The following is a 23,752-nucleotide window of genomic DNA, read 5'->3' on the forward strand; positions in this document are numbered from 1 at the left end:
TTTTCTTTCTTTCTTCTTTCTTTCTCTTTCTTCTGCCCCTCTCTCTCTCCTCCCTCCCTCTCTCACTCCCCCCCTCTCTCTCTGCCTTTCTTTCTCTCTCTCTGCCTTTCTTTTTCTCTCTCTCTCTCTCTATCTCTCTATCTCTCTCTCTTGCTGTCTCATTTTTTCTATGTCATTCTTTTACTATCTCTCCTTTCTTTCTTTTTCTTTTCTCTCGCTGGCTCTCATTTACTTTTTTCTTTTTCTTTCTTTCTTTCTTTTTCTTTCTTTCTTTCTTTCTTTCTTTCTTTCTTTCTTTCTTTCTTTCGTTTGCCTGTCTCTCTCTTTTGCTTTCTCTCCTGCTCTCTTTCTGCATGTCTCTCTGTCTCTCATTTTATCTCATTTTCTTTTTTTCTTTTCTTTCTTTCTCTCTCACTGTACTGTGCACGTCTCTCTCTCTCTCTCTCTCTCTCTCTCTCTGTGTCTGTCTCTGCTGTCCAGAGTGTGAGTCTGTGGTGTTCAGTGTGTTTATAATAAACAGACGACTGTAATGAACCTAAATCAGGTGTCAGTATTATCAGTGTCTGATTTCTCCCTCCAGTAAACAGATGATTTGGTCTTTTTCAGTTTTTTCTAGTTTGTTCTTTCCTCTTATTACCTTTTTTATTGACGTCTTTATCAGCTGAAGTTGTGGTTAGGCGTGTCCCTCTGAGTGGGCCGTGTGTTTCCCCTCCTCTATATCAGGCTCTGTATGTTCTCAGTGCTCCAGCCCGGCGACGCCTGAGAAACAGACCTGAAATAGACATCAGCGCTGTCTGTAGTTTAAAAAATCAGTTTTGTGTGTTTTTATGCGGTAAAACCAGCACCGGCGTGGCACGAGGGTGAGCTGCTGTGACCCCCACGCATAAAGACTCTCACTGTGCTCCGGTGGGAAGCCCTCGGTGACGTTAGCTGCACATGCTAACTAGGCCTAATGCCCAGCAAAGCTAAGTCCTGCTAATACGGCTGTGGAATTCAGGTCAGCGTGATGCAGCACAGTGCATCAGAGGGTAAAAATAGACTGTTTAGACTGTGTTACGATGCCACAACCTTCAGATTTATGGATCATGCTTCGTTTCATATCAGCGTAATGAGCTGTGTCATTATTATCCAGGCAGCAGCGTGTAAACAGTAGCGAATTCAGCAGGTTTGCCGTTTACTGAATGAATATTGATGTTAATAACAGCATTATACCTGTTTAATTGGCACTCAGGTGTTAGAAAAGCCTCACGGCACTTTAACTCAGACGTCTGGCGCTGCTGTTTTGCTGTACATTCAGATTACATAATCATTTAAATGCAACTAGTTAGTCGCTTAATTATATGAATAATGAATTACTGTTACATGTGATTCATATTCTTCATGGACAAGTCTGCAGTTTTGCTATGTTTCCTGTTTATTATTTATATTATTTATTTAGAATAATGTTTCCTTTTCCCCCCTTTTTTTAAGCAAAAAAATAAAAACAGAAATTAAAAAATGGGTAAAAAATACCTCTAATTTTTTTTGCTGTTTGAGCATGATACAAATACGAAATTTAGCAAATTATCATAATGTTTTGTAGTATGTGATTATCATAACACATCGTAACTTTTCTTGCAGTTAAAAAAAACAGCCTCGTAGCAGTACCACCATTGTCCATTGGGGGGGCTGCGGCCCACAGGGTTAAAACCGCAGCACTAATGCATTTCCAGTGCTTTCAATTAGCCAAAATCACAATATAAATAGTATTCATGTGCTTTTAAATGAGATCAGTTTAAATAACCTGAATTAGATGAAGTTTTCCAGTGAAAGTAAGAGGCGTCTGGCTGTTTAGTGCAGTGAGTCATGCATAATTATACAGGTGTAGCAGCAGCGTTTACATACAACACCGCCTCACCTTATTACCTCATAAAACTGAGCCCAGATCAGCCAAAGTAAGAGGAGTAAACAGCCGTCCCCACCAGGAGTGGCCGGTCTTATCCACAAACCTGGCTGCAGGTTTTCATTCCATTCTACAAGTTACATCACAAGTGGTGATCATCGGGGTCCAAGCACTATCTGCCTTATTGTGACAGTAGAACACAAATAATGGGCAACGTTTTTAGGATGACCAAGATTTATAATAGATGTGGGATCTAAAATGAAGTCATTATACACCCTGGCCTGTTGGTCTTGGTATGGCGAGTACTGGCATTTTAGTAAAAGTAAATAATTCCACAGTCGGTCCTCAATTTTAGTCTGAGTGCACCAGAATTTAAGTTAAAATCACTACAGATTTCTCCAAGAAATGATGACCCGCCAAATCCACTGGACTTTGGTCAGCATTTTCACTGCTCATGTGTTTTCATGTGTGAAAAAGGATATTCTTAAAAATTCTGATAAACATTAATGTCAGTCAGTATGACTGTATATGGTCAAAAATAAAAATATTAAACAGTGCTTTAGTGAATGAAATACAGTTCTCAATTGTAAATAGGGCTGAAACTATCCAATATTTATTCTATAAGGGTGATTAAAAATAAAAAATGGTGAAAATAATGGGAAAATTAGTTGCTTATTATTATTATTTTCATTTTTAAGTGAAAACATCAGTTTAAATAACCTAAATTAAATGAAGTTTTCCATTGAAAGTAAGAGGTGTCTGGCTGTTTAGTGCAATGAGTCATGCGTAATTATACAGGTGTAGCAGCAGCGTTCACTTACAGCACCGCCTCACCTTATTACCTCATAAAACTGAGCCCAGATCAGCCAAAATAAAAGCAATAAATTCCCAGATTGCTGATTTTTGCTATTTATCAGCACTGGATTTAATTCATTACATCACTGCAGGTTAAATGATCCAAATCAGGCCATATTGTTCCTCTGCATCTTCTGGATATCTATAAAAAACGTATACTGCAGTGCAGCTTCGCTAAGTTGACTGAACTTTTGCTCGCTGCAGTTTGACGTGGTGTAACCCGGTCCCCTATTGTTACGGGTAATCGTACCGCAAACGTCTGTTGTTTCTTCATAAGATATATTTAACACGGTGTAAATGTTTTATAACGGTGCGTCAGGCATTTTTCTGTAGGCAGGGCGCAGAACTATCATCAGGCCGGACGGAAATAGTTTCGGGAAAGTTTTGGGGCCTTGCGTTTTTGGCTCAGTCAGTCTTTATCTATCTCAAAGGGCCCGTGGGTTCTAGAGCTTTGAGTCTACCAAATATTTTTGGCCTCTTTTCTTTCATATGGTGGAAAACGCACCACGAGCGAAAGCAGAGTGTTGTTTTACAAGAGGAAAAATTACACAGCCCCTTTAAAACGTTCTCTCAGCCCTTTTATGTCCTGGAATGTTGTGAACAATATATCTTTACACACGGTGGGATGGTATAAGCAGAGAGAGAGAGAGAGAGAGAGAGAGACAGAGTGAGAGAGAGAGAATGGACAGAGACAAAGGCTGGTCTGTTCCAGCCACAGCAGCAGGTTTGCCAGGCCAGTTCGGTGCCAGATGTGAGTTTAAATAGCAGGCTTAAAGCGGCCCAGGCGCGCGCTCAAACTGCAGCGGCCGTGGCTTCGGGCCTTCAGCGCCGGACCCTCTCCCTGGGCCCCCTTAGCGTAGCGTAGCATTCCCTCAGTCAACCCCACAGTCAGCCGGTTCAGCTCTGTTTGAGGCTGAGTTATGTAACTCTGGGGAACAGTCAGCATTTCTGAACATACGAAGTGTGAAAAGCCCAACTGAGCTCGGCTACTGAAAGACAGAAATGTTCTGTTCATATTGTAGCAACATATTTATAACTTTATTCAATTTCTTTAAAAATTGGTTTCATTTTATCTGCTGTTTTCGCCTAAAATGCATGTACACTCTTAAAGATGGTTCTATGTAGAACCATGGACACTCAGAGAACCCTTTGCATGCTTAAATGGATGTTTGCATCATGAAAGGGTTCTTCAGACAGATGGTACTACATGGAGCACTCAAAAGGGTTCTGCTATAGTTACAGTGTCAGGCTTGTTATATATTGAACAGTCCATAGCACATTCACTTTTTTATTGTTCTTTTTACTCTTTTTATTTATTTTTTTATTAATTTTATTTATTTTATTATTGCAATTTTGTCATCTTTTTCTTTATTTATTTCATTGTTTTTTAATTTTATCCTTATCTGATCTGTTATTTATTAAATTACTAATCTTAACAGTTTAATTTTCTTTTTCACTTTTTTGCTATTAAATTTTACTATTTTTACTGTTAAGTAATTATTATAACTTCTAGCATTTCACATGTTTTTACTATCCAACTTCTCAGTCCCTGATCTCTCTATTGGCTCGGCTACATTGTAAATGAGGGTCTCCCTCAATGTATTCAGAGGTTAAATAAAGGTAGGTTGTCATTTTCCATTGATCTGAAGAACCCTTTCATGGTGTAAAGACACTTTATTCATGCAAAGGTTTCTTCAAGTGTTCCTGGTTCTATATAGAACCATTTTCTTTACTAAAGAACCCTTGAAAGACTGTCTGTTTAAGAGTTTAGGGCACATTTATTTCTGGGCACTGTAACTGCCATGAGAGCTAAGTGACCGTCTACACCAGGGGTGTCCAGTCTTATTCACAAACCTGGCTGCGGGTTTTCATTCCAACAAAGCCGGAGATCACCTGATCAGTCCTTTGAAGACAGACTGATTGATTAAACGAGTAGAATCAGATGCGCTCCGGCTTGTTTGGAATGAAGGTCTGCAGCCACACCGGCCCTTTGTGCGGATAAGATTGGATACCTCTGGTCTACGTCACAAGTGGTGATCATCGGGGTCCAAGCACTTTCCGCTTATGGTGCCAGTAAAACAACTAATGGGCAACTTTTTAGGATGATCTTGATTTATAATAGATGTGGGGCCTAAAATGAAGTCAGCATATACATTGGCCTGTTGACAGATTCTTAGGCCCAATCCCATTTCTTATTTTTACCCCTACCCCTTGTTTTCGAGTGTCACTTTGAACGAGCGCCAGTCGCTCCCGGAGGATCAGCTTCATCTTCACCAGCATCACAGGAGTGAATTCAGATCTGGCTGTTGAGACGATTTACATTAAGATATGCGGAACATATTTACAGTGCAAACCTTGTCAGTGAACTATGAGTGCAAAAAAAACAAAATAATCGTTCATTAATTGTAATCGAGGTAAAAATATTCAATTAATCGTGATATTGATTTGAGATCATATCGCCCAGCAGTAATTTGTCCGTTTTCTGATTTATTTCCCTTGTGCGGAACTTTTCTGTATGTTTTCAGTGTTGACCGTGTGTTGGGGGTCATGCTGACAGATGAGCTGCTCTGCAGTAACTTCATCCTTCATGGTTTTACCTGCTGAACATCTGCTGGATGGCAGAGTCGGCCTCATTAGAGCGCCGCATGCCATCCTGAATATTTCATGATCAGTTACAGTTTGTGTGAGAGCGTGAGAGTATTGATTATGATCACATTAAACACATAAACAAGCCTCATCAGTCTGACTGCCTTCACAAAGAAAATGTTACGACAAACAGTTTTAACACAGCGCTAAAAATTAAAAAAAAACGTAAATGGAAATGTAAAGCCGTGTCCGATTCGTTTGTCCCTCGCTCAGTACAGAGAGTCTCTCATTTACTGTCCTTCACTCTTACCGCGGTCAGTGATCAAAACCAGATAGCCTGTCAGAGTGAAGTGGGCGGGGTTTATGATAGGAACAGACCCACACACATGACGTTTTCCCCTGAAGTGCTTATGAATTCAACGGCTTGTTTTTTTTCTGACTTTTTATGTACGTGTGTGTGTGTGTGTGTGTGTGTGTGTGTGTTTGTGTGTGTGTATATACGTACATTGACTGAAGGTCAGTGTACGATATAAAAAACATATTTGAAATCACTTATAAAATCTCAGCGATTCGCTTAATGACGCACAAAAAAGTGATTTTTCGGTTTGTTCTGGCTACAAATCTCCACATTGAGAGGGAACTTTCCCTGCTAATGCTGTAACCAGCAAGCTGATTGGCTCTTTTTCTTGAAGGGCTGGACTGCATCTGCAAACAGACACCATTTTTAGCGTAACAAGTGGCCTCCTCATTCATAACATCCATAATTTCCACCAGGGGTGTTTAAATTTTGACTGTATTTCAAAAATGTAACCAAATCTTCAGAACTGAAAATCGTATTGCGCCTGAAAATGTGTATTATGTCTGTATTTAATAGACATTAACATTATGGCTGTAAGTACAGAATTTATTATAGTTTTTAATCTTCATCTTTATTTATTTATTTAATTCTGCAAGATTTGACTTTATTGATTGATTGAATAAACAGAAGAAACAGATTTTGTGTTATTAATATTGCCTCAGATTAAAGTTCTGAAATATATACTTTATTCATTTCTGGTTTCATAAAAGTAACAGTTCTACAAATCAGAGTGTAAATATTGATATTGAAATTGTATAATTTGAATTTGGCAAGATATTTTTGAGTGTAGAGTCTCTTTTTTTCGATCCTGTTAATACAGAATGTAAAACAGATGCAGATGTAGTTCGTCGTGTAGCTGTGTAAACCGTAAATATATTACATTACATTATTATTTGTGTAATGTAAATTGAACATATAGCGAGATGGCAGTAATAGACCTCCGAGGGTTAATTATGCGTGTGAAATAGCTGTAATGAATCCCCCGCCGGCCCCGCCCCGTTCCAGCGTCCAGCCGCTGACATCATGAGGCTGATACTCAAGATGAGAGGAGCGGAAGGGAAACAGGAGCTCAGCCAGAACCTCATAACTGAGACTCCACCACCAACACCAACACTAACTTTCCCTGCAGCTGCGCCGCGTCACATGACCACGACACACAGCAGGACAGGACAGGACATCTGGACGTCTGTGCTGTAAAAAATAGTCGCTTCAGCTTTTAAAAATGTGTTTTGCACAGCAACAAGCAGCTTAACTGGTCAAATAAATGATATAATTAAAAGCACAGAAAATGCAAAATAACAGTTCAGATTAACAAAAAACAATATTCAGTTTAAAATGGTTCAAACATGTTATGCTTATTGTTGTTATTATAATAATAATAAAGTAATAAAGTTGAATGAGCAGAATTGTAGTAACAGGCCTCTACGGGTGAATTAGGCATTCAAGATGAATAACTCATAATAATAATAATAATATAATATAATAATATGATATTATTATATTGTTTATAGTTATTAATTTAAGTCTTAACCCTATTAAATTTAACTCTCATTCTAATTTAATCCCCCAACTATTGTTATTACTACTAATTATAATGATAATAATGATAATAATAATAATAATAATAATAATAATAATCATGATTTTTTTGTTACAATTTAATAACTGTCTCAAATTATTAACTATACCAAACTTAATAACTATCAAATTAATAACTATATTACTTAAGCAATAAAGTAAGTAACAACCATAGTACTTAGAATTTAAATTAATATCAAATTAATAACTAGATTTGTTAATTAAAATAATAGTTAATAATTAAATCCTTAATCCATTTAAAATTAATCCTTACTTAGAGTTGTTACTGACATTTGGATATCTGTAGTGATGATAGTGAAAGTGCTACTACTTCTTATAATAGTACGTTTTTGTATTAAAATTTAAATTAATAACTATAGTAAATTAATTATTATATTGCTTAAGTAATAACTTAAATATATATATATATTATTAAAAAGCTACTGTATTAAATTAATAACCATTGTTACTAATTATAATCATAAAAATGATAGTTTTTAATTTGAGCCTTTAATTGAATCCAATTAAAATGAATCCGTACAGTTGTTACTGACAGTTGGGTATCCACAGTGGTGATAATGATAATAAAACTACTACTACTTATAATAATAATAGTAATAATAATATTAAATTTGTGTTCATTTTGTGTTAAAACCTTTTCATACCTATGGTGACTGTACGAACGAATTTAAAGGCAAAAAAACACCAAATGTCAGACTTTTTGTGAGTCTTAAAGGGGGAGAGTTTGAGCTGCACCTTTAAAAATAGAGGGTTCTTTGTAGTGACGACACAGAGGATCTGCTTTTGGTTCCAAAAGTAGCTTTTCACCGGCTGTTTCCTCAAAAATACCCGATGGAAATTATTCAGGTGAAAGCTTCTCGTGTGGAGTCGTGCCAGAGAACCCGTTTGGGGCCTTTATTTTGACAGCGCTCTGCTGCGGAGTCCGTCTGAGCTGATCCGAAGCCTCGCGCGGTGACGGCCGACGGAGTGGAGCTCTGACGTAAAAGCCCACCCAGGAAGCGTGAGTCACGGCGAGGGCTGTGAGGCCGAGCGCCTGGAGTTTACAGTGTGTGTTTGAGCAAACACAGCCCGTCACCTGTTTTTCCATGAGCCGCGTTCTGCACCCTGTTCCACTGATTTCAATCACACAGGACCTGTTCTCCTCTCAGAACACCATGGAACTCATCTGTGTTTACATCAGAACCAGCCTGGCCAACCGGGCTTATTGCCTTTTCCACATGACTGACTGCCTGGCGGAGTTTTTCAGATTAATTTCAGCACAATCGCCTCCGTCACTGATATCTGGCAGTGACTGGAACTCAAACAGTCACTAGTTCATTTTTTAAGGATAGCAATAAAAATCGACTGCATCACTGAACACAAGCACATTAGCATAGATGAAAGCAGTGACCGTCTCCAAGCCTGGACTGGCCTGTAAACCGTTCATGTTTATCCGTAACACTGGGTCATAGTGTCAAACCACAGGATGAAGTCTATCAGAGATGCTGAACACCTTCACACGGTTTGAGGCGAGTGTGTGATTATTTTGACGTGCAGTATAAACGTCCATTACTCGTGGGGTCTGTTGGCCTCAAAGTGTTTTTGGTTCTGATTCTAAAATCACTGAAACTAAGAAATAAAAAAAAAAATGGTAATTTTGATTCTTCTTCAAACAGTCACTTTAAGACGAAAGTGAAACGACAGTTTGGACCCAAAAGGGAGGATTTTGCTCTTGCTTTTCTGCTGTTGGTGGATTTTTAGCTGGGCTGTTGTGCTATTGGTGGAATTTTGATTAAGCCATTTTAATGTTTGTGGAGCTGAGCTGTTCTCCAATTGGTGGAATTTTGGTTGTACTATTTTCCTTTTTGGTGGATATTTAGCTCTTAATTGTTAGGCTTGCCGTTCTCCTGTTGGTGAAATTTTTTTTTGCCCTACTGTTCTCCTATTGGTGGATTTTTAGCCCAGCTGTTCTTCTATTGGAGCATTTTTGGCTGTGCTGTTTTTCTGTTGGTGAATTTTTTTGCCTTTCTGTTCTTTTGCTGCATTTTTAGCCATGCAGTTCTTCTGTTGGTGGATTTTTGATTATGCCATTTTAATATTCGTGGATTTTTCGCCCTACTGCTCTCCTATTGGAGGATTTTTAGCCATGCTATTGTCCTATTGGTGGATTTTAGATTATGCCTTTTTAATACTCGTGGATTTTTAGCCCTGCTGTTCTCCTATTGGTGAGTTTTTAATTATGCCATTTTAATATTCGTGGAGTTTTAGCCAAGCTCTTCTCCTATTGGTGGATTTTTAGCTGTGCTGTTGTCCTATTGGTGAGTTTTTAATTATGCCATTTTAATATTCGTGGAGTTTTAGCCAAGCTCTTCTCCTATTGGTGGAGTTTTGGTTGTGCTGTTTTCCTTTCTGGTGGGTATTTAGCCCTGCTGTTCTCATTTTTGAATTTTTAGCCATAACATTCTCCTATTGGCGGAGTTTTTAGCCAAGCTGTACTTCTATTGGAGCATTTTTGGCTGTGCCGTTTTTTATCGGTGAATTTTGAGCCCTTCTGTCCTCATAGTGGTGGACTTTTAGCCATGCTGTTCTCCTGTTGGTCAGTTTTAATAAAGATTTTCCTGTCAGTGGATTTTTAGCCATGCTGTTCTTGTATTGGTGGATTTGTAGCTGTTCTCTTCTCCTATTGGTAGATTTTAAGTTTGCGGTTAATCTATTGGTGACTTTTTAGAAAAGCTGTACTTCTGTTGGTGACTGTTTTTGTGGCTATGAAAGCCTCACATTTTGCTCCAAGGTCTCAGATTCTCACAGTTTTGTCGTCACAGTCTTTGATCCTGAAGAGACTGAGACGGTGAGAAGTTTAGTGTTTTATCACACGAACGAAGAATTTTCACTTCGCAATTTTAGTCTGTGACGACTTTACTATGTAAAAATCGTTAAGCGCATGTTTGCTCTTAGGGAATCTTGTTATTTTTCACCTCGACTCTGATAAGAACTAAAAGCAGAGTAATGATGCAGGCAGAGCTGATGTTCTGCATAACTTTGAGTAGGTTGGTGATCCCCAGTGATGCACGGAGAGATTCATGCTGATGCCAGAGAATCTACATCCATCTTATTATTCTTGTGTTAATTTTTGGTGTAAATATTCAGGACCTCAAAAAACAAGCCTGTCCATACAGAATGTAAATGCAACTGATTATCTAATTACGTTTAAGTTGTCATGTGATGTTAATCAGATGTATAGCAGAGCGACTCTGGACCTGTGAGGGTTGATCTGTTCTTCCTGCAGGATTATTTAATGTGCGTAGCCGGCGCGTCTGGGTTAAATCTAGTTTTCCTGCACTAATCTGTCCTTTATAACTCACTCCTATTTAATATACCTGTACTGGTGATGTGGGTGGGTGGGTGGTGGGGGCTTCCATGGTTAATCCACATTTCCGTCTAGAAATCTGCAGCAGCTCTGCTAATCCAGTCATAATGTTTAAGGCCACAGTCACAGTATATAAACCGTAGTTTGTGTTTTGTGAAATAAGTCTGTGAACGGCTGCATTTATTGCAGTGAAATTCTTTGAGTTTTCTCTTTCCTTCAGTGTGTTGTAGATTGTTGTGCATGTAAACGTTCTGCAAGTCCCAAAGCTCAGCTTCCCTCCAGAGGGAGAAACTCTCTCCCACTTTTCTCAGCTGCCTGAAACGCCTCGCTGGAAATCCAGCCCTTTTCCTTTGTTACAGGATGACATCATCTCGTAACACAGTCCTTACTGCCCGCCTACCGGCGAGCTTAGCCCCCTCACACAGCGCACAGCGGCTACAGCAGAACCGACTCGAGAACCAGGCACAGCGGAATTTACAGCTGTTTGGGAGAGAAGGGTCTATCGCTAGTGATGTCACGTTCACGAGTGATCTGGTTCTTTTCAACGGCTCTTTGGCAAGAACGAAGGAACCGAATTTGCTCTTAAGAGCTGTTCTTTTTATCATTGTGCCCAGATTTCACTGCCTGCCCTGAATCCACTACACTCGACACTGAACAGTGAGAACCAGCCGGTTCCACACAGACAGATGGTGTCGCATTATTAGGTTCCTTAAGAATTGCTGTTTAAACACCGTCTAAAGTTGGCCGAGCGAGCAAGAGAGTGAATGAAGGGAGGGAGAGCAAAACATTTAGAGAAATGAAACTTTATTTTCTGATTTTGCTCTAAAGCTGAAATAAACACTAAATTATTCCACTGTGAATTGAAATTATATTTGTGGGATGTGTAAATTTGAATCTGATCCAAATCTTATGCTTTCATTATCCTAGTGATGATTTTGCAGATAAACCCCACCCCTGAAAAAAAAAAGTTCTTTTAAATGGAAGAAACAAACGGTGCCATGAGAGCAACAACTTAAAAGTTGAGTAGTGTTTGATCCGCAATATTTCAGACACCCAAAAACTCTGCAGAAACCAGTCTGATGATGTCAGATGCCCAGTCTTTTTTATAATTTGTTGACTTTAAAAGTTGTGCAGTGTACACAAGGCTTAACTTGCATACCTTTCTGCCTTAACTGAATTCATTAAATTATTTTATGTAAATCACATAAATAATCCTAATCCTAACCCTAATTTGAACCTTAAGCCAAAACCAAATCCTAATCCTAACTTTAACCTCCTCCCAAAACCTAATCCTAGCCTTAACCTCAAACCTAATCCTAATCCTAGCCTTAACCTCAACCCTAATCCTAATCCTAGCCTTAACCTCAACCTTAATCCTAATCCTAGCCTTAACCTCCTTCCAAAACCTAATCCTAGCCTTAACCTCAACCTAAAACCTAATCCTAGCCTTAACCTCAACCCAAAACCTAATCCTAGCCTTAACCTCAACCTTAATCCTAATCCTAGCCTTAACCTCCTTCCAAAACCTAATCCTAGCCTTAACCTCAACCCTAATCCTAACCTTAACCTCCTCCCTAAACCTAATCCTAGCCTTAACCTCAACGCTAATCCTAGCCTTAACCTCAACCCTAATCCTAATCCTAACCTTAACCTCAACCCTAATCCTAATCCTAGCCTTAACCTCAACCCTAATCCTAACCTTAACCTCCTCCCTAATCCTAATCCTAACCCTCATGTTTTTGGCGTTACTGAGAGTCTGTTGAGTGTTTGCTTCGTCTAAAAGGACCAATGGAAATTTGCTGTCTCCAGAATTTCAGTGTTGGAAAAAGAAAACGTCTGTATTTAACTTAATCTTTCAGTTTAACTTGGTTTGCTTACTGCCTGCATCGTTAATTATATCAGCAGCTTTTTCATACCAGAAGTGACGCAGCATGAAAGGCGCAGCAGAGCTTTTCTGCAGCTCTCATGTTTTTGCGCTCGAGCTGTGGGTGATGTTTTGTGCGTGTGAGTGACGGGAGTGTCTTGCACCAAGCTGTAAAATAAACATCACTGAGTGACGAAGCGGAGCCGCGCTCTGAGCGGGACAGCGGCGTATTTCAGTCAGCTGTGGTCTTGTGTAGTTATGGCCGCACGGTTGGCATTCGACCATCGCGGTGCTGCAGCCCTGTTAGTGACCCAACCCCCATCCTTTTCAACTTTTTGTATGGAGAAACTGTGACGGGAGCCATGGAGGAAGAGGAATCCGGTCGTTTAGTGGCCTCCGAGGCGACGGAGAGGGAGGCTAAAGTGCTCGAGTGGCCGTTCGGCGGCCCCCGAGGCCCTGGGTAGCCGTTTGGTCACGGTTAACGGTTGGCTGGGTTTTAGAATAACACAGAGCGCTAATCAGGCTCTCGGCTCTTCCTGACTTTAATCTTACAGTGATAGTTTGACACACACATCCAGTCCCATATCACTAATGTGGTCAGTCAGTTAAGACATTTTACTTCTGTAGTTTTAACGCTGGAGAAATGAGGTTAACGTAGCTAACAAGCTTATACCCCACCAGTTCGCATGGTGCCGCCTGCACGTCTAAGTGAACTGTTCAGTATCTCTGATAGACTTGATTATGTGGTTTCTGACGCTGTATGACTCACTGTTATCTATAAACATGGACTAAAGTCCACCGGTCAGGCATAACATTATGACCACCTCCTTGTTTCTGCGCTCATTGTCCATTTTATCAGCTCCACTTACTATATAGGTGCACTTTGTAGTTCTACAGTTACAGACTGTAGTCCATCTGTTTCTCTGATACTTTGTTAGCCCCCTTTTACACTGTTCTTCAGTGGTCAGGACCCCCATGGACCCTCACAGAGCAGGTACTATTTGGGTGGTGGATCATTCTCAGCACTGCAGTAACACTGACGTGGTGGTGGTGTGTTAGTGTGTGTTGTGCTGGTCTGAGTGGATCAGACACGAGTTTTTAAACACTGTGTCCACTCACTGTCCACTCTATTAGACACTCCTACCTTGTCAGTCCACCTTGTAGATGTAAAGTCAGAGACGATAGCTCATCTGCTGCTGCACAGTTTGTGTTGGTCATCCTCTAGTCCTTCATCAGTGGTCACAGGACGCTGCCCACAGGACACTGTTGGCTGGATATTTTTGGTTGGTGGACTATTCTCAGTCCAGCAGTGACACTGAGGTGTTTAAAAACTCCAGCAGCTCTGCTGTGTCTGATCCACTCGATGAGAGAGAGAGAGAGAGAGAGAGAGGAAAGAGTGCAAGAGATATTAAGGATTTCTAAAATCGGGCCTCAGTTTTTCAGCTGTAGGGCTGAATCATGTCTTTACTCGGTGCTCCAGGTCAAAAGGGCCTTTTAAGTTAAAATATTAGAATATTTGTGTTCAGCATTTCTTATCTGAAGTTCAATTAACCAAAAAATGTTAACCTCCTAACTCACTTAAGTCGAAGTTGCATCGGTTTTTACAGTGTGTGTGAAAAAACAGCCCAAACTCGGCCCGAAACCTCCAGTTTTACCAGGGCCCTGTTGGGCTCGGGTAGAGAAGCAGACCTGTAATCTCTGCTTCTTGTTAGGTTTTTTGTTTACGCACCTGAATCGAATTTAGACTCTTTCTGCTTACTGTGTGTTTTGAGTTGATCGGAGTTTCAGCTGTTTACCGTCTCTGATAAACGTGAACTGACTGCTGTGTAAGCAGAGAGGAGTTCAGTCAAAGGAGAGGCTAATTAGTAGTTTGTCAGCCGTTTGCAGCGACTCCGGCGCTGACTGTGTCTTTGGTTACGTTGTGGAATTCGGTGGAATTCAGATTCCAGTCTACTCTGTAATCACAACATTTCCCGCCCACTTTCTCTTCACTGGCTGCTGAGAGAGACTGGCACCGGGCTACAGCCAATAGGAGCGCAGAGTTACCATACTGAGCGATAGGCTTTCTCAAAGCGGCTCTGTAGAGAACCAAAAGCTTTTCCGTGACTTGTAACGATAGCAGAATGGTTTTTGGTGCAGTATAGAACTATAAACGGGTTCTTATCGCGCAGAAGGACAGTAATAACGATAAATGGAGAATATAGAGGTTGATCTTCACAACCTGGTGGTGCCATAATTACAGTGGCACGCTAAGGCTTCGTTCACACAGCAGGTAAAGGCGGCCCAAATCTGATCTTTTGTGATCTTCATTTGTGACAGATGTGCAGAAACAGCACACTGAATCTGATATTAATACAAGTGATCTGATATAAGTTAAAGCTGTGTCATGCAAAGAAGGAGCCATATGTGAACACGATCCAGAAACACTGCCGTCTTCTCTGGGCCCAAGCTCATTTCAGATGGACTGAGGCAAAGTGGAGAAGTGTCCTGTGGCCTTTTCCCAACTTTTTTGAGATGCGTTGCTGCCATCAAGTTGTAAATGAGTTAGTTTTTCATGAAATGGTAAAATGTCTCACTTTCAACATGTGATATGTGTTCTGTGTTCTACTGTGAATAAAATGTGGGTCTGAGATTTGCGAATCATTGCATTGTTTTTATTTACATTTATTTACACTTTACACAGCGTCCCAACTTTTTTAGAATTGGGGTTGTAAATGCTTAATTACTTACTGTCGTTATCAGAAAAGTTTCCACGTGCGCAGTGAATTAACACGGCATCGTGAAAATTAAATTATTTACCTTTTTTAAAGTCGTTTTGGTTCTTATTTATAAAAGAGACTAAAAAGTGTAGGGAGGACATTAATATATTATTTATTCTGTATTCTGAGTCCAGGTAGCACCGGTTAGTCTGCCTCCTCTTTGGGCTGAGTTGTTCGACAGGGAACGTCGTCCAACTTTCTAGGTAAATGCGAGTTTTCCGAGGGCTGGGAAAGGTCTGAAAGATCTAACAAGAAGTCTGGAAATTTGAGGCTGGAAAAACATGGAATTCTGGAAATGGAGAAGGAACGCTGTACACATGACTTGTGTCACTTTTGTATCTTTCTCTCCTGACTTCCTCTGACATCTGCAGAGAGGCTTCAAGAGGAAGGAAGGAAGCCATTTAGAGTAATGGGGCTGTCAGTAGCCCAGGAACTCCTCTCTGCTGCTGAGATTCAAATGGATTGGAGAGCACACAGCCTGTTTTTGTACAACTGCCAGGACATCATCACTATTCATGATTCGGGCTGCCCTTTGCATTGAGTTAAATTTTCACTATGAGCAGACCAATAAACGTGTGTGTGTGTGTGTGTGTGTAATAATATGCCCCGTATGTATTATATATGTATATATTTGAGGACCCGTATGCAGTACTGTGCAATAGTCAGAGACCACCTTTCATTCATTTAACTGATTAAGAACTCCAGAGAAAATGTGTCTCCTAACAACCACCTGGAAGACCTGGTCGACCCCAAACCTGCCCCCATCAGATAAACATCACTTAAAGCTTTCATCTCTGAGAGAGAGGAGAAAATCAAGCTGCTTCAGATCTGAAAACATCCACAGGTGTTTCTGTCCATCCTTCCACTGTGAGAAGACGACTCAGCGCTGTGGGTCTGAAAGGATGTGTAGCTGTCAAGAAGAACCTCACTGAGAAAAGGAGACGGACACATCAAACAAAGAAGCTGAACGATGGACTGACCACCCCAGAGTCCAGACCTCAACACCACTGAATGTGTTTGATTACTTCAGAAAATGATCAACCAGCTTCTAAGACTGAACTTTGGAGGTGTGTCTGCAGATTCTTTGAGGAACTGAAAGTGAGTCTCCTGAGAAGAATGGAGACTGGAATAAAGGTGAAGAGTGACTCACTGACTCACACAGCGGAGATTAGATTTAGCTGTTGTATCATTTTCTGTTAAATTTGTTTTTGTCTGCTTAATGGCTGTTTTGAGTGGAACCTAAATGACGGTGGTCTCTGAGTTTTGCACAGTACTGTTTATGTAACTGAGTATATATATAATATGTCCTGTATGTAAAAAGCACTTTACAGAGTCAGGACTGCTGTTGTTGCTCCTATTTTGGTCCTGAAAATGTACAAAAACAAACACAGGCTCAGTTCGTCTCATGCATTCTTACATTCTTAACGCTGAGTTGAGTTGCTTGAGTTTTGCCCTCTGTGGTGAAAAATGGCTCTCGTCCATTCACTGGAAGCCGTGGTGCGTTTAATCTGTTGAACTGCCTCCAGGGGTGTGATGGGAAAGAGCCTCCTCTTAAAGGAGAATTCCACCAATTTTTCAAAATTTCTGCATAACAGTGTGTGAGATGTAAACAGAGTGATTCAGAGTGGTTTGGTGTGAAATGGTTCAGATTTCTTTACAGTGGTGGTGATAGGAACCAGGGGTCGCCATGGCTACAACACAACTATAGGCATTTTATTTACTATCCAAATCCACCCCTACATGTACCCGACCACCATGAAAGACTTGAAGAAATATAGATTTTAGACCAAAATCTTCTCAGAACTATCATAAAACAGTGTCTCAGTCATCAGGCAGTGAATTCATAACCACTTTCATGTAGTAACTTTCTGTGAGGGAGCTTTTAGAGGTGGACGTCTGGTTCCTATCACCACCACTGAGAACAGTTCTGACTCTGTAAGTTTCTCTAGAACAGAGCGTTTCACACCAAACCACTCTGAACGACTCTGTTTACATCTTAACTGTTCAATTATGGCAAAATTTTGAAAATCAGTGGAGTTCCCCTTCTAGGAAGGGTCTGAATCTTCTGCTTGTTTTGTTCTGTTTTTAATTTCAGGTCAGCACGAAAACGTCCACATTAGCTTTTCAGATTTTTTCCAGGTTAGGTTTGCAGCACAAAGTCCGACTGAATGTCCTTATATGGCCTTTTTGCTGAGAAATCGTTTCTGTTTTTAGCCTTTTGACTTAAATCCCGTTTTTCTTTCCCTGTTTAAACCAAAGTGTTGGCTGTTCTGTGTTGTTTTGACGTTTTCCCCCCTGTGTTTCTGTGTTCAGGAGTTTGCGGCGCTGACTAAGGAGGTGAACATGTGCAGAGAGCAGCTTCTGGAGAGAGAAGAGGAGATCGCGGAGCTGAAGGCCGAGAGAAACAACACACGGGTAGGGATGAGTTGGAGTTCAGCACATAGTCGAATGTCATCTCTTCAGCCTTTTTTAATGTAAAATATTCTCAAATATTGAGATAAATCTAGCCTTGATTCATCTCTGTCACCATAAAGTCAACAACGAACGCTGGAAACGACCATCTGCAAAGGCCAAAAGCACATATTTAAAAATATTTTCAGATTTTTATGCAAATTGTTCAAAAGTTCTTGCTTAATTTAGTGTTTCAGACGGGGCTGCTGGAACCACCGTGGCGAGCGGGCCCCACATTTGACCCACCACTTTTCAAAGTACTGGGCGATGCCCCACTACTTTCTGAGTTCAGGACACACATAAAAACCTCCCCTTTCCCTAAAAAGCATAAAGTGCGGACCAGCAAGAGCAGACAGAGTAAAACTGAGCGGCAGAGCCAATCAGAGTCTCCATTTCAGCTGGGAGGCGCTTTCAGACCCGCCTTGGATGGTGTGGAACTGTAAGACTTTTTCTTCAGCTCTGTTTTGACATGGGACTCCACCCGAATTCAGATTGCCAAACAGCACTCCTCCCATATTCAGGTTCACATAAAAGAACACTCCACCCAAATTCAGGCAGCACCAAACAGCTGAACTGCGCTGATTCTCGAGGGAATTCAACTCGTTTTTTTTTTCCAGAGCACATTTCGTCTGTACTGTCTGCACAATCTGCTGCTTTAACATTTCACTCTTCACAAACACTCGTCTTGTTCCTGCACTGCCAGATGCTGTAAAAGAACAAGAGACAAGCAATAAAATAATGAAATGCGTCAGATTTTGGCACGTGGACCATGACGCATATTTTGGCCAAGCATCAGCGACCTGATCGATTAAATTTAACCCCTTATTCTCCAGGGTATATTTCTGTTTTTCCATCTGAATTTACGTCACCAAATCGTAAGGCAAATTGTTCAGTAACTGCATGAAATAAATGTAAAATTTTGGGGGTTTTTTTTGTAAAAGTTCCACACAAATTAACAGAAAATGTATTATGATCATAAACATATTGCTATGTGCTTACATTTTTCTGCTGAAAACCAAAAATCTTAGATCCTCTTTGTATGTTTTTATAAAAAAATATATATTATCTGAGATTCAGTTTACAGCTTTTTTTTATTTTTTTTTCAGGAGAAAAAAAAAATGAGTTCAGCTTTTTTTATTATAAAGTTTTAAAATTACATCACCCATCTAATCGACTGGAAAGAAGACAGTTACAGCTCTCATATGACCCCCACCTTTAGAATGAAGCATATGAAATATGAAAGTTATGAAGTAAAGAATATGACGAAGTGCGTTTTGGAACCACTGGTTGCTCCAAAGAGTTAGAAAGGTTAAAGTGGTAGATGATAAGGTGATAAGTGTGTCTATTTTCTGTTTTTCTGTTTTCATGGTGGTGAATGTGAGACTAACAGAGCGCTGGCATCCCTGCAAAACGTCTGATCAATAAACAAACACCCACGTGTGTAATTTAGTCCACTTTAGCTCTTATAGTCCACAATCCAAACCAAAGGAAAGAGATACAGTAGCACAAAAAAACAAATCGTGGTGCAGACTTTAGAGAATGAACTGGGTATGAAAACAGCCTGAGATTCTTCAGAGATGTTAGCTAACAAATACTGCTTTCTGAGGCTGCAGCTACTGAAGCAGCATCAAAACTAACACTGACACTGTTCATGATCAGGTTCGGAGGTGGGTAGAGGAGCCTAAATCAATACTCAAGTAAAAGTATTTAAACTTGCATAAAATGATTACACAAGTAAAAGTACCTTCTGCAAAACACCTCCAGTAGAAATACGAAAGGAGCAGGTCAAAAATCTGCTTAAGTGCTGAGTACTGCTGTGGAACTCCTTAGTACATCCAGCATTTATCAGCATAGCAACTGAAGACTGTGCAGCTCTGTTGTTCTCTTTTTGGGATTCTTGTGGTTTAAAATGCAAAACTCCAAAGTCTGAGAAGGAACCGATCACGCGGTAGTACAAATCGCTGTTGTCGGAAGAAAACCTCGTCTCTCCATTTTTGTTTTTCAGGTTTTGACATAATTTAAAAATACCTGTTGCCCTTTACATTGTGTGTAAATATCATGATGAATGGACTAAAAGAAACGACCCAAAACGACTTGGAGAAAAGTCTGGTTCCATTGACTTACATTAAAAGTAAAGTAGGTTTTTTCCTTCTCCTGTAAAGTTACCATTTTGGAGATACGAGGTTTTGTTCCGGCAACAGTGAAATATTGCCACCATCAAATCAAACTGAAATTAAACAAAAAATTGAATTAGTATGTAAATACGAGTAGAAAGATTCCTTTATCCACTTTAGTAGAATTAAAAGTATTATAATTTAAGAGAAAATACTCAGGAGAGTAAAAGTCCATCGACATTTTACTGAAGTAGAGTTACTTGAGTAAATGTGATTACTTACCACCTTCTCTGAATAGGTTTATAAAGACACTTCATTAGCATGACATGAAAGTCAGTTTTATTCAGTGGCCTAATTGCATTTCATTACTCAGTGTATATAAAAAAAAAAGTTTTGCCCCTCCACTTTGAGGTGTGGCGCCACCCCTGGTTTGATGTATGTTAATGTATGGATGTAAACAGAGCCATTCATAGTGTTTTGGTGTGAAATGGTTCAAAATTTCTCCCCTCAAACTCTTTGATCTTGACATATAAAAGCCGATATCTGTGTTAAAAATCATGCCGCAGAGAAAAACTGCGGTTTGTGTATCAGTGACCACCTTTTGTTGGCGAAATATCGTCTGTTGATGCTGAAGGATTAACTTGGTGATAAGTGAGGAAAATATGAACCTTCACCTCCTTTCACATTTCTCCAGGGGCTCAGGAGCACGTGGCGAACTTCTTTACGGCAATTTGAGGGACGTTAGAACTCCCCCCGCCCTCTTCAGAGAGGCCCCGAAGGCCCCGAGCGGCTCTGAGGAAGCGTGTGGAGGCTCTAATCCCTCGGCCCCCTGAGCGCCTGACACAGTTGGCCTCTGTCCAGCGGCCCAGAGCGTGGAGGGGTGGAGCGAGGGATTAGTGTGGGGTGTAGAGGATGAGTTTGGGCTTTATTGTCCTGGCTGCCCTGCTGGAGTCCCACTGCACTCCTCAGGGGGAAAAAGAGGGGTCTGAGTTCTTGGACCCTCCAAACAGGCCTTAAACCGAAGAAACATGATATCAGAGTCAGTATCAGCAGATAAGGGCTTATAACGGTCACTAACACTGGACTGTACCTCTGACTGATATTTCAAACTGATATTTGATGATTTATGTATTGAAATCCAGAAAAGCTGAGTGTTTAGGTGACGCTTGCGTTACTGCTAATAGACATTTCAGTCTAATTTTTAAGACAATTGAAACAAAGCACTTTTAAAGGGAAATTCCACCATTATTTTTAAAATTCCCCCCACGATTCAGTGGTTGAGATGTAGGCAGAGTGGTTGAGAGTGATTTGGTGTGAAATGGTTGATTGTACGGCTGAACGATTGATCGATATTGATATATCGAAAATGCAATTTTCAAATCTCAAGGGCTCCAATTTTTTAAAAATTAGCCAATATCATCAAAAAGTTACCAAAAAAGTTTTAAGAGGGAACCTAATAATGCAGAGTTGTATACTGCCTGTAGAGAGAGACCAATCAGAGGCAACCAAACGTCCATGTGTTGTGACATCACAGCCACAACTTACTGGCTGTCTGGCACGCTACTTTAAAGGGTCAAGCCTCAAGCCAGAAAAACGGAGTTTCTGGTCTTCTTGGTAAAAAAAAAAAACAGGTCTGGATCTCATTTTATGGAAAATAATCGCAATTTTAATCTATTTTTTAAATCAATTAAAAAAGGTATTTTCCCTAAATCGTTCAGCCCTAGTAGAGACTCAGATGTCTTTACAGTGGTGCTGATGGGAACCAGGGGTCGCCATGACTACAGTCTGAAAAAGTAAGTTACGTTTGGGGACTATTTTGCCTCACAACACGGACGTCTGGTTCCTATCACCACCACTGTGAACAGTTCTGACTCAGTAAGTTTCTCTAGAACGGAGCGTTTCACACCAAACCACTCTGAATGACTCTGAACGACTCTGTTTACATCTTAACATAAGATTATAGTTAATTATGCAGGAAAGTTGAACAGATGAGTGTAATTTTAGGATGTTTTGGCCAAGAAGACTAGCCTATCTACTTTTTTTGGGCAGAGGCTTCAGCGCTAAACTTTGTGTCGACTGCTAGTTAGTGTGGTTGTGATGTCACAGGCTCTGAGTAATCAAGTTTTCCTGCTTAACGCTGATTAAATTTACACCTCTTGTGATTTGAAATCGTCCTCTTTCAGGTGCGATTTAATACAAATAAAGTTTCAGATTTGACTGATATTTCGAACAAATATTTGACAACTCGTTTATTTTGTTGTAGAACATTTAGAGGAAAAAAGGTTAGTTTTTAATTATTTAATTAATTTTTTTTGACCATCTACAAACAAACAACAACAAACCCTTGATAGCAAGACGATAGTGGGCCACTGTTGGCCCACTGATGGCACAGCTGATGGTCCAGTGGCGTTTTCCTCAGCGTTTTCCGGGCGGCCGACCGGTTTTTAAGCAGAGTAATAGACAAAATTCCACTTATCATCGCTCATTTTTTCACTCACAGTCGAATTTGTTTTTCCTTCTTTCCTTTCTTTAGTTATACTTTGTAAATTAGTAAATAATTTTAATCCAGCTCAGCATGAAGGACAGTAATCTGGGTGGTCCGAGGGTGGACCAGCAGTGGCAAACAGTCAGAGGGAGGCTGAACTTATCAAGCCAGCGGACCGATATGAGCTCGCTGTCTGGGAGGGTTCAGATGTCTTTACAGTGGTGTTGATAGGAACCAGGGGTCACCATGACCACAACACAGATATAGACATTTTTTGTGCTTCGTTTACATTTTAGCCATGTATTCATGCAGGTGTTTTTTTTTTTAATCCCCTTTACGGACGAGCGTTGCATTAACCCTCTTCTCTCCGCTCTGCTCTCTCTCTGCAGCTGCTGCTGGAACATCTGGAGTGTTTGGTGTCCCGTCATGAGCGTTCTCTGAGGATGACGGTGGTGAAGCGTCAGGCCCAGTCTCCGGCCGGGGTGTCCAGTGAGGTGGAGGTCCTGAAGGCCCTCAAGTCTCTGTTTGAGCACCACAAAGCCCTGGACGAGAAGGTAGAGCAGCAATAGAGCAAAAATAAAAACCCAAGCATTGAACTTTCTACACTGCAATAAAGCAAAGAACTATGAGGACTTGAAGCACCTAATTTTTATATATGTTATCTGGCAAGCCTGGCAAGCCAACGGGCTATGACAACTAGTAGTAATCTCCAGCTGATTCAATATAAAGTAATTCACATGAATATGAAATATTGAATTTTGTTAAACCCTTTCTTACATTACATCGAAATCATTCAATATACATGTGTCTTTGTCTGTCTATTCTTTCATCTATGTTACACTGACAAACACACATGTACACACACACACACACACGCACACATAACATTCACTCACAAACACACACTTATACACACTTGCACCGGCCACGTAACCCCCCACTCCTCAGTCGTTTATTATTTTTGATTATCTTAGTTATAATTGTTAAAATTGCTATGAGTTGTAAAAGTTGAATGTCGTGATTTTTTTTTTTGATTTTTTTTTATCTAATTGTATAATAAAAATAAAGTCATCCTCCAAAGAGGGCGGGGTGGTCGTGGGAATATTAAAAGAGAGAGAGAGGAGGTAGAGCAGAAGAAGAGCACTGCAGATGATTTATATTGTCAGTTCCGGAACAAAAACGTATCTCCAAAATGGTAAAAATTCAACTTACTCAATATTATCATTTCTTCTCAATTCAAATGTGTTCACAGTGGAGGTGCTTTGATTGGATGTTAACAGAAGTTGATATTTTTCCCAGCTTTTTTGGACGATTTCTGTCAGAATGTAAAAAGCGGTTCTGGCATATTCAGATTTTATAAAAACATTAAAAAATGGAGATACTGGGTTTTTTCATGACAGCAATGATGTGGCAGTAATTTGTTTTTATTCTAATTATTGCCGTATTATACTAT

General features: G+C 40.2%; 1 protein-coding gene across 19 annotated transcripts in view; it reads left to right on the forward strand.

Moving 5' to 3' along the window:
• Window positions 1-23,752, forward strand: part of ppfia1 (PTPRF interacting protein alpha 1) — a 115,660-nt gene that overhangs the window by 20,090 nt on the left and 71,818 nt on the right. For all 19 annotated transcript variants that reach the window (XM_036585034.1, XM_036585035.1, XM_036585048.1 and 16 more), the window contains exons 3-4: window positions 17,563-17,664; window positions 22,689-22,853. In XM_036585034.1, the coding sequence (XP_036440927.1) occupies window positions 17,563-17,664; window positions 22,689-22,853 (267 nt within the window). The remainder of the gene's footprint in view (window positions 1-17,562; window positions 17,665-22,688; window positions 22,854-23,752) is intronic.

The sequence above is a fragment of the Colossoma macropomum genome, unplaced genomic scaffold (genome assembly GCF_904425465.1).
Source record: "Colossoma macropomum unplaced genomic scaffold, Colossoma_macropomum, whole genome shotgun sequence".
Classification (NCBI taxonomy): Eukaryota; Metazoa; Chordata; class Actinopteri; order Characiformes; family Serrasalmidae; genus Colossoma; species Colossoma macropomum.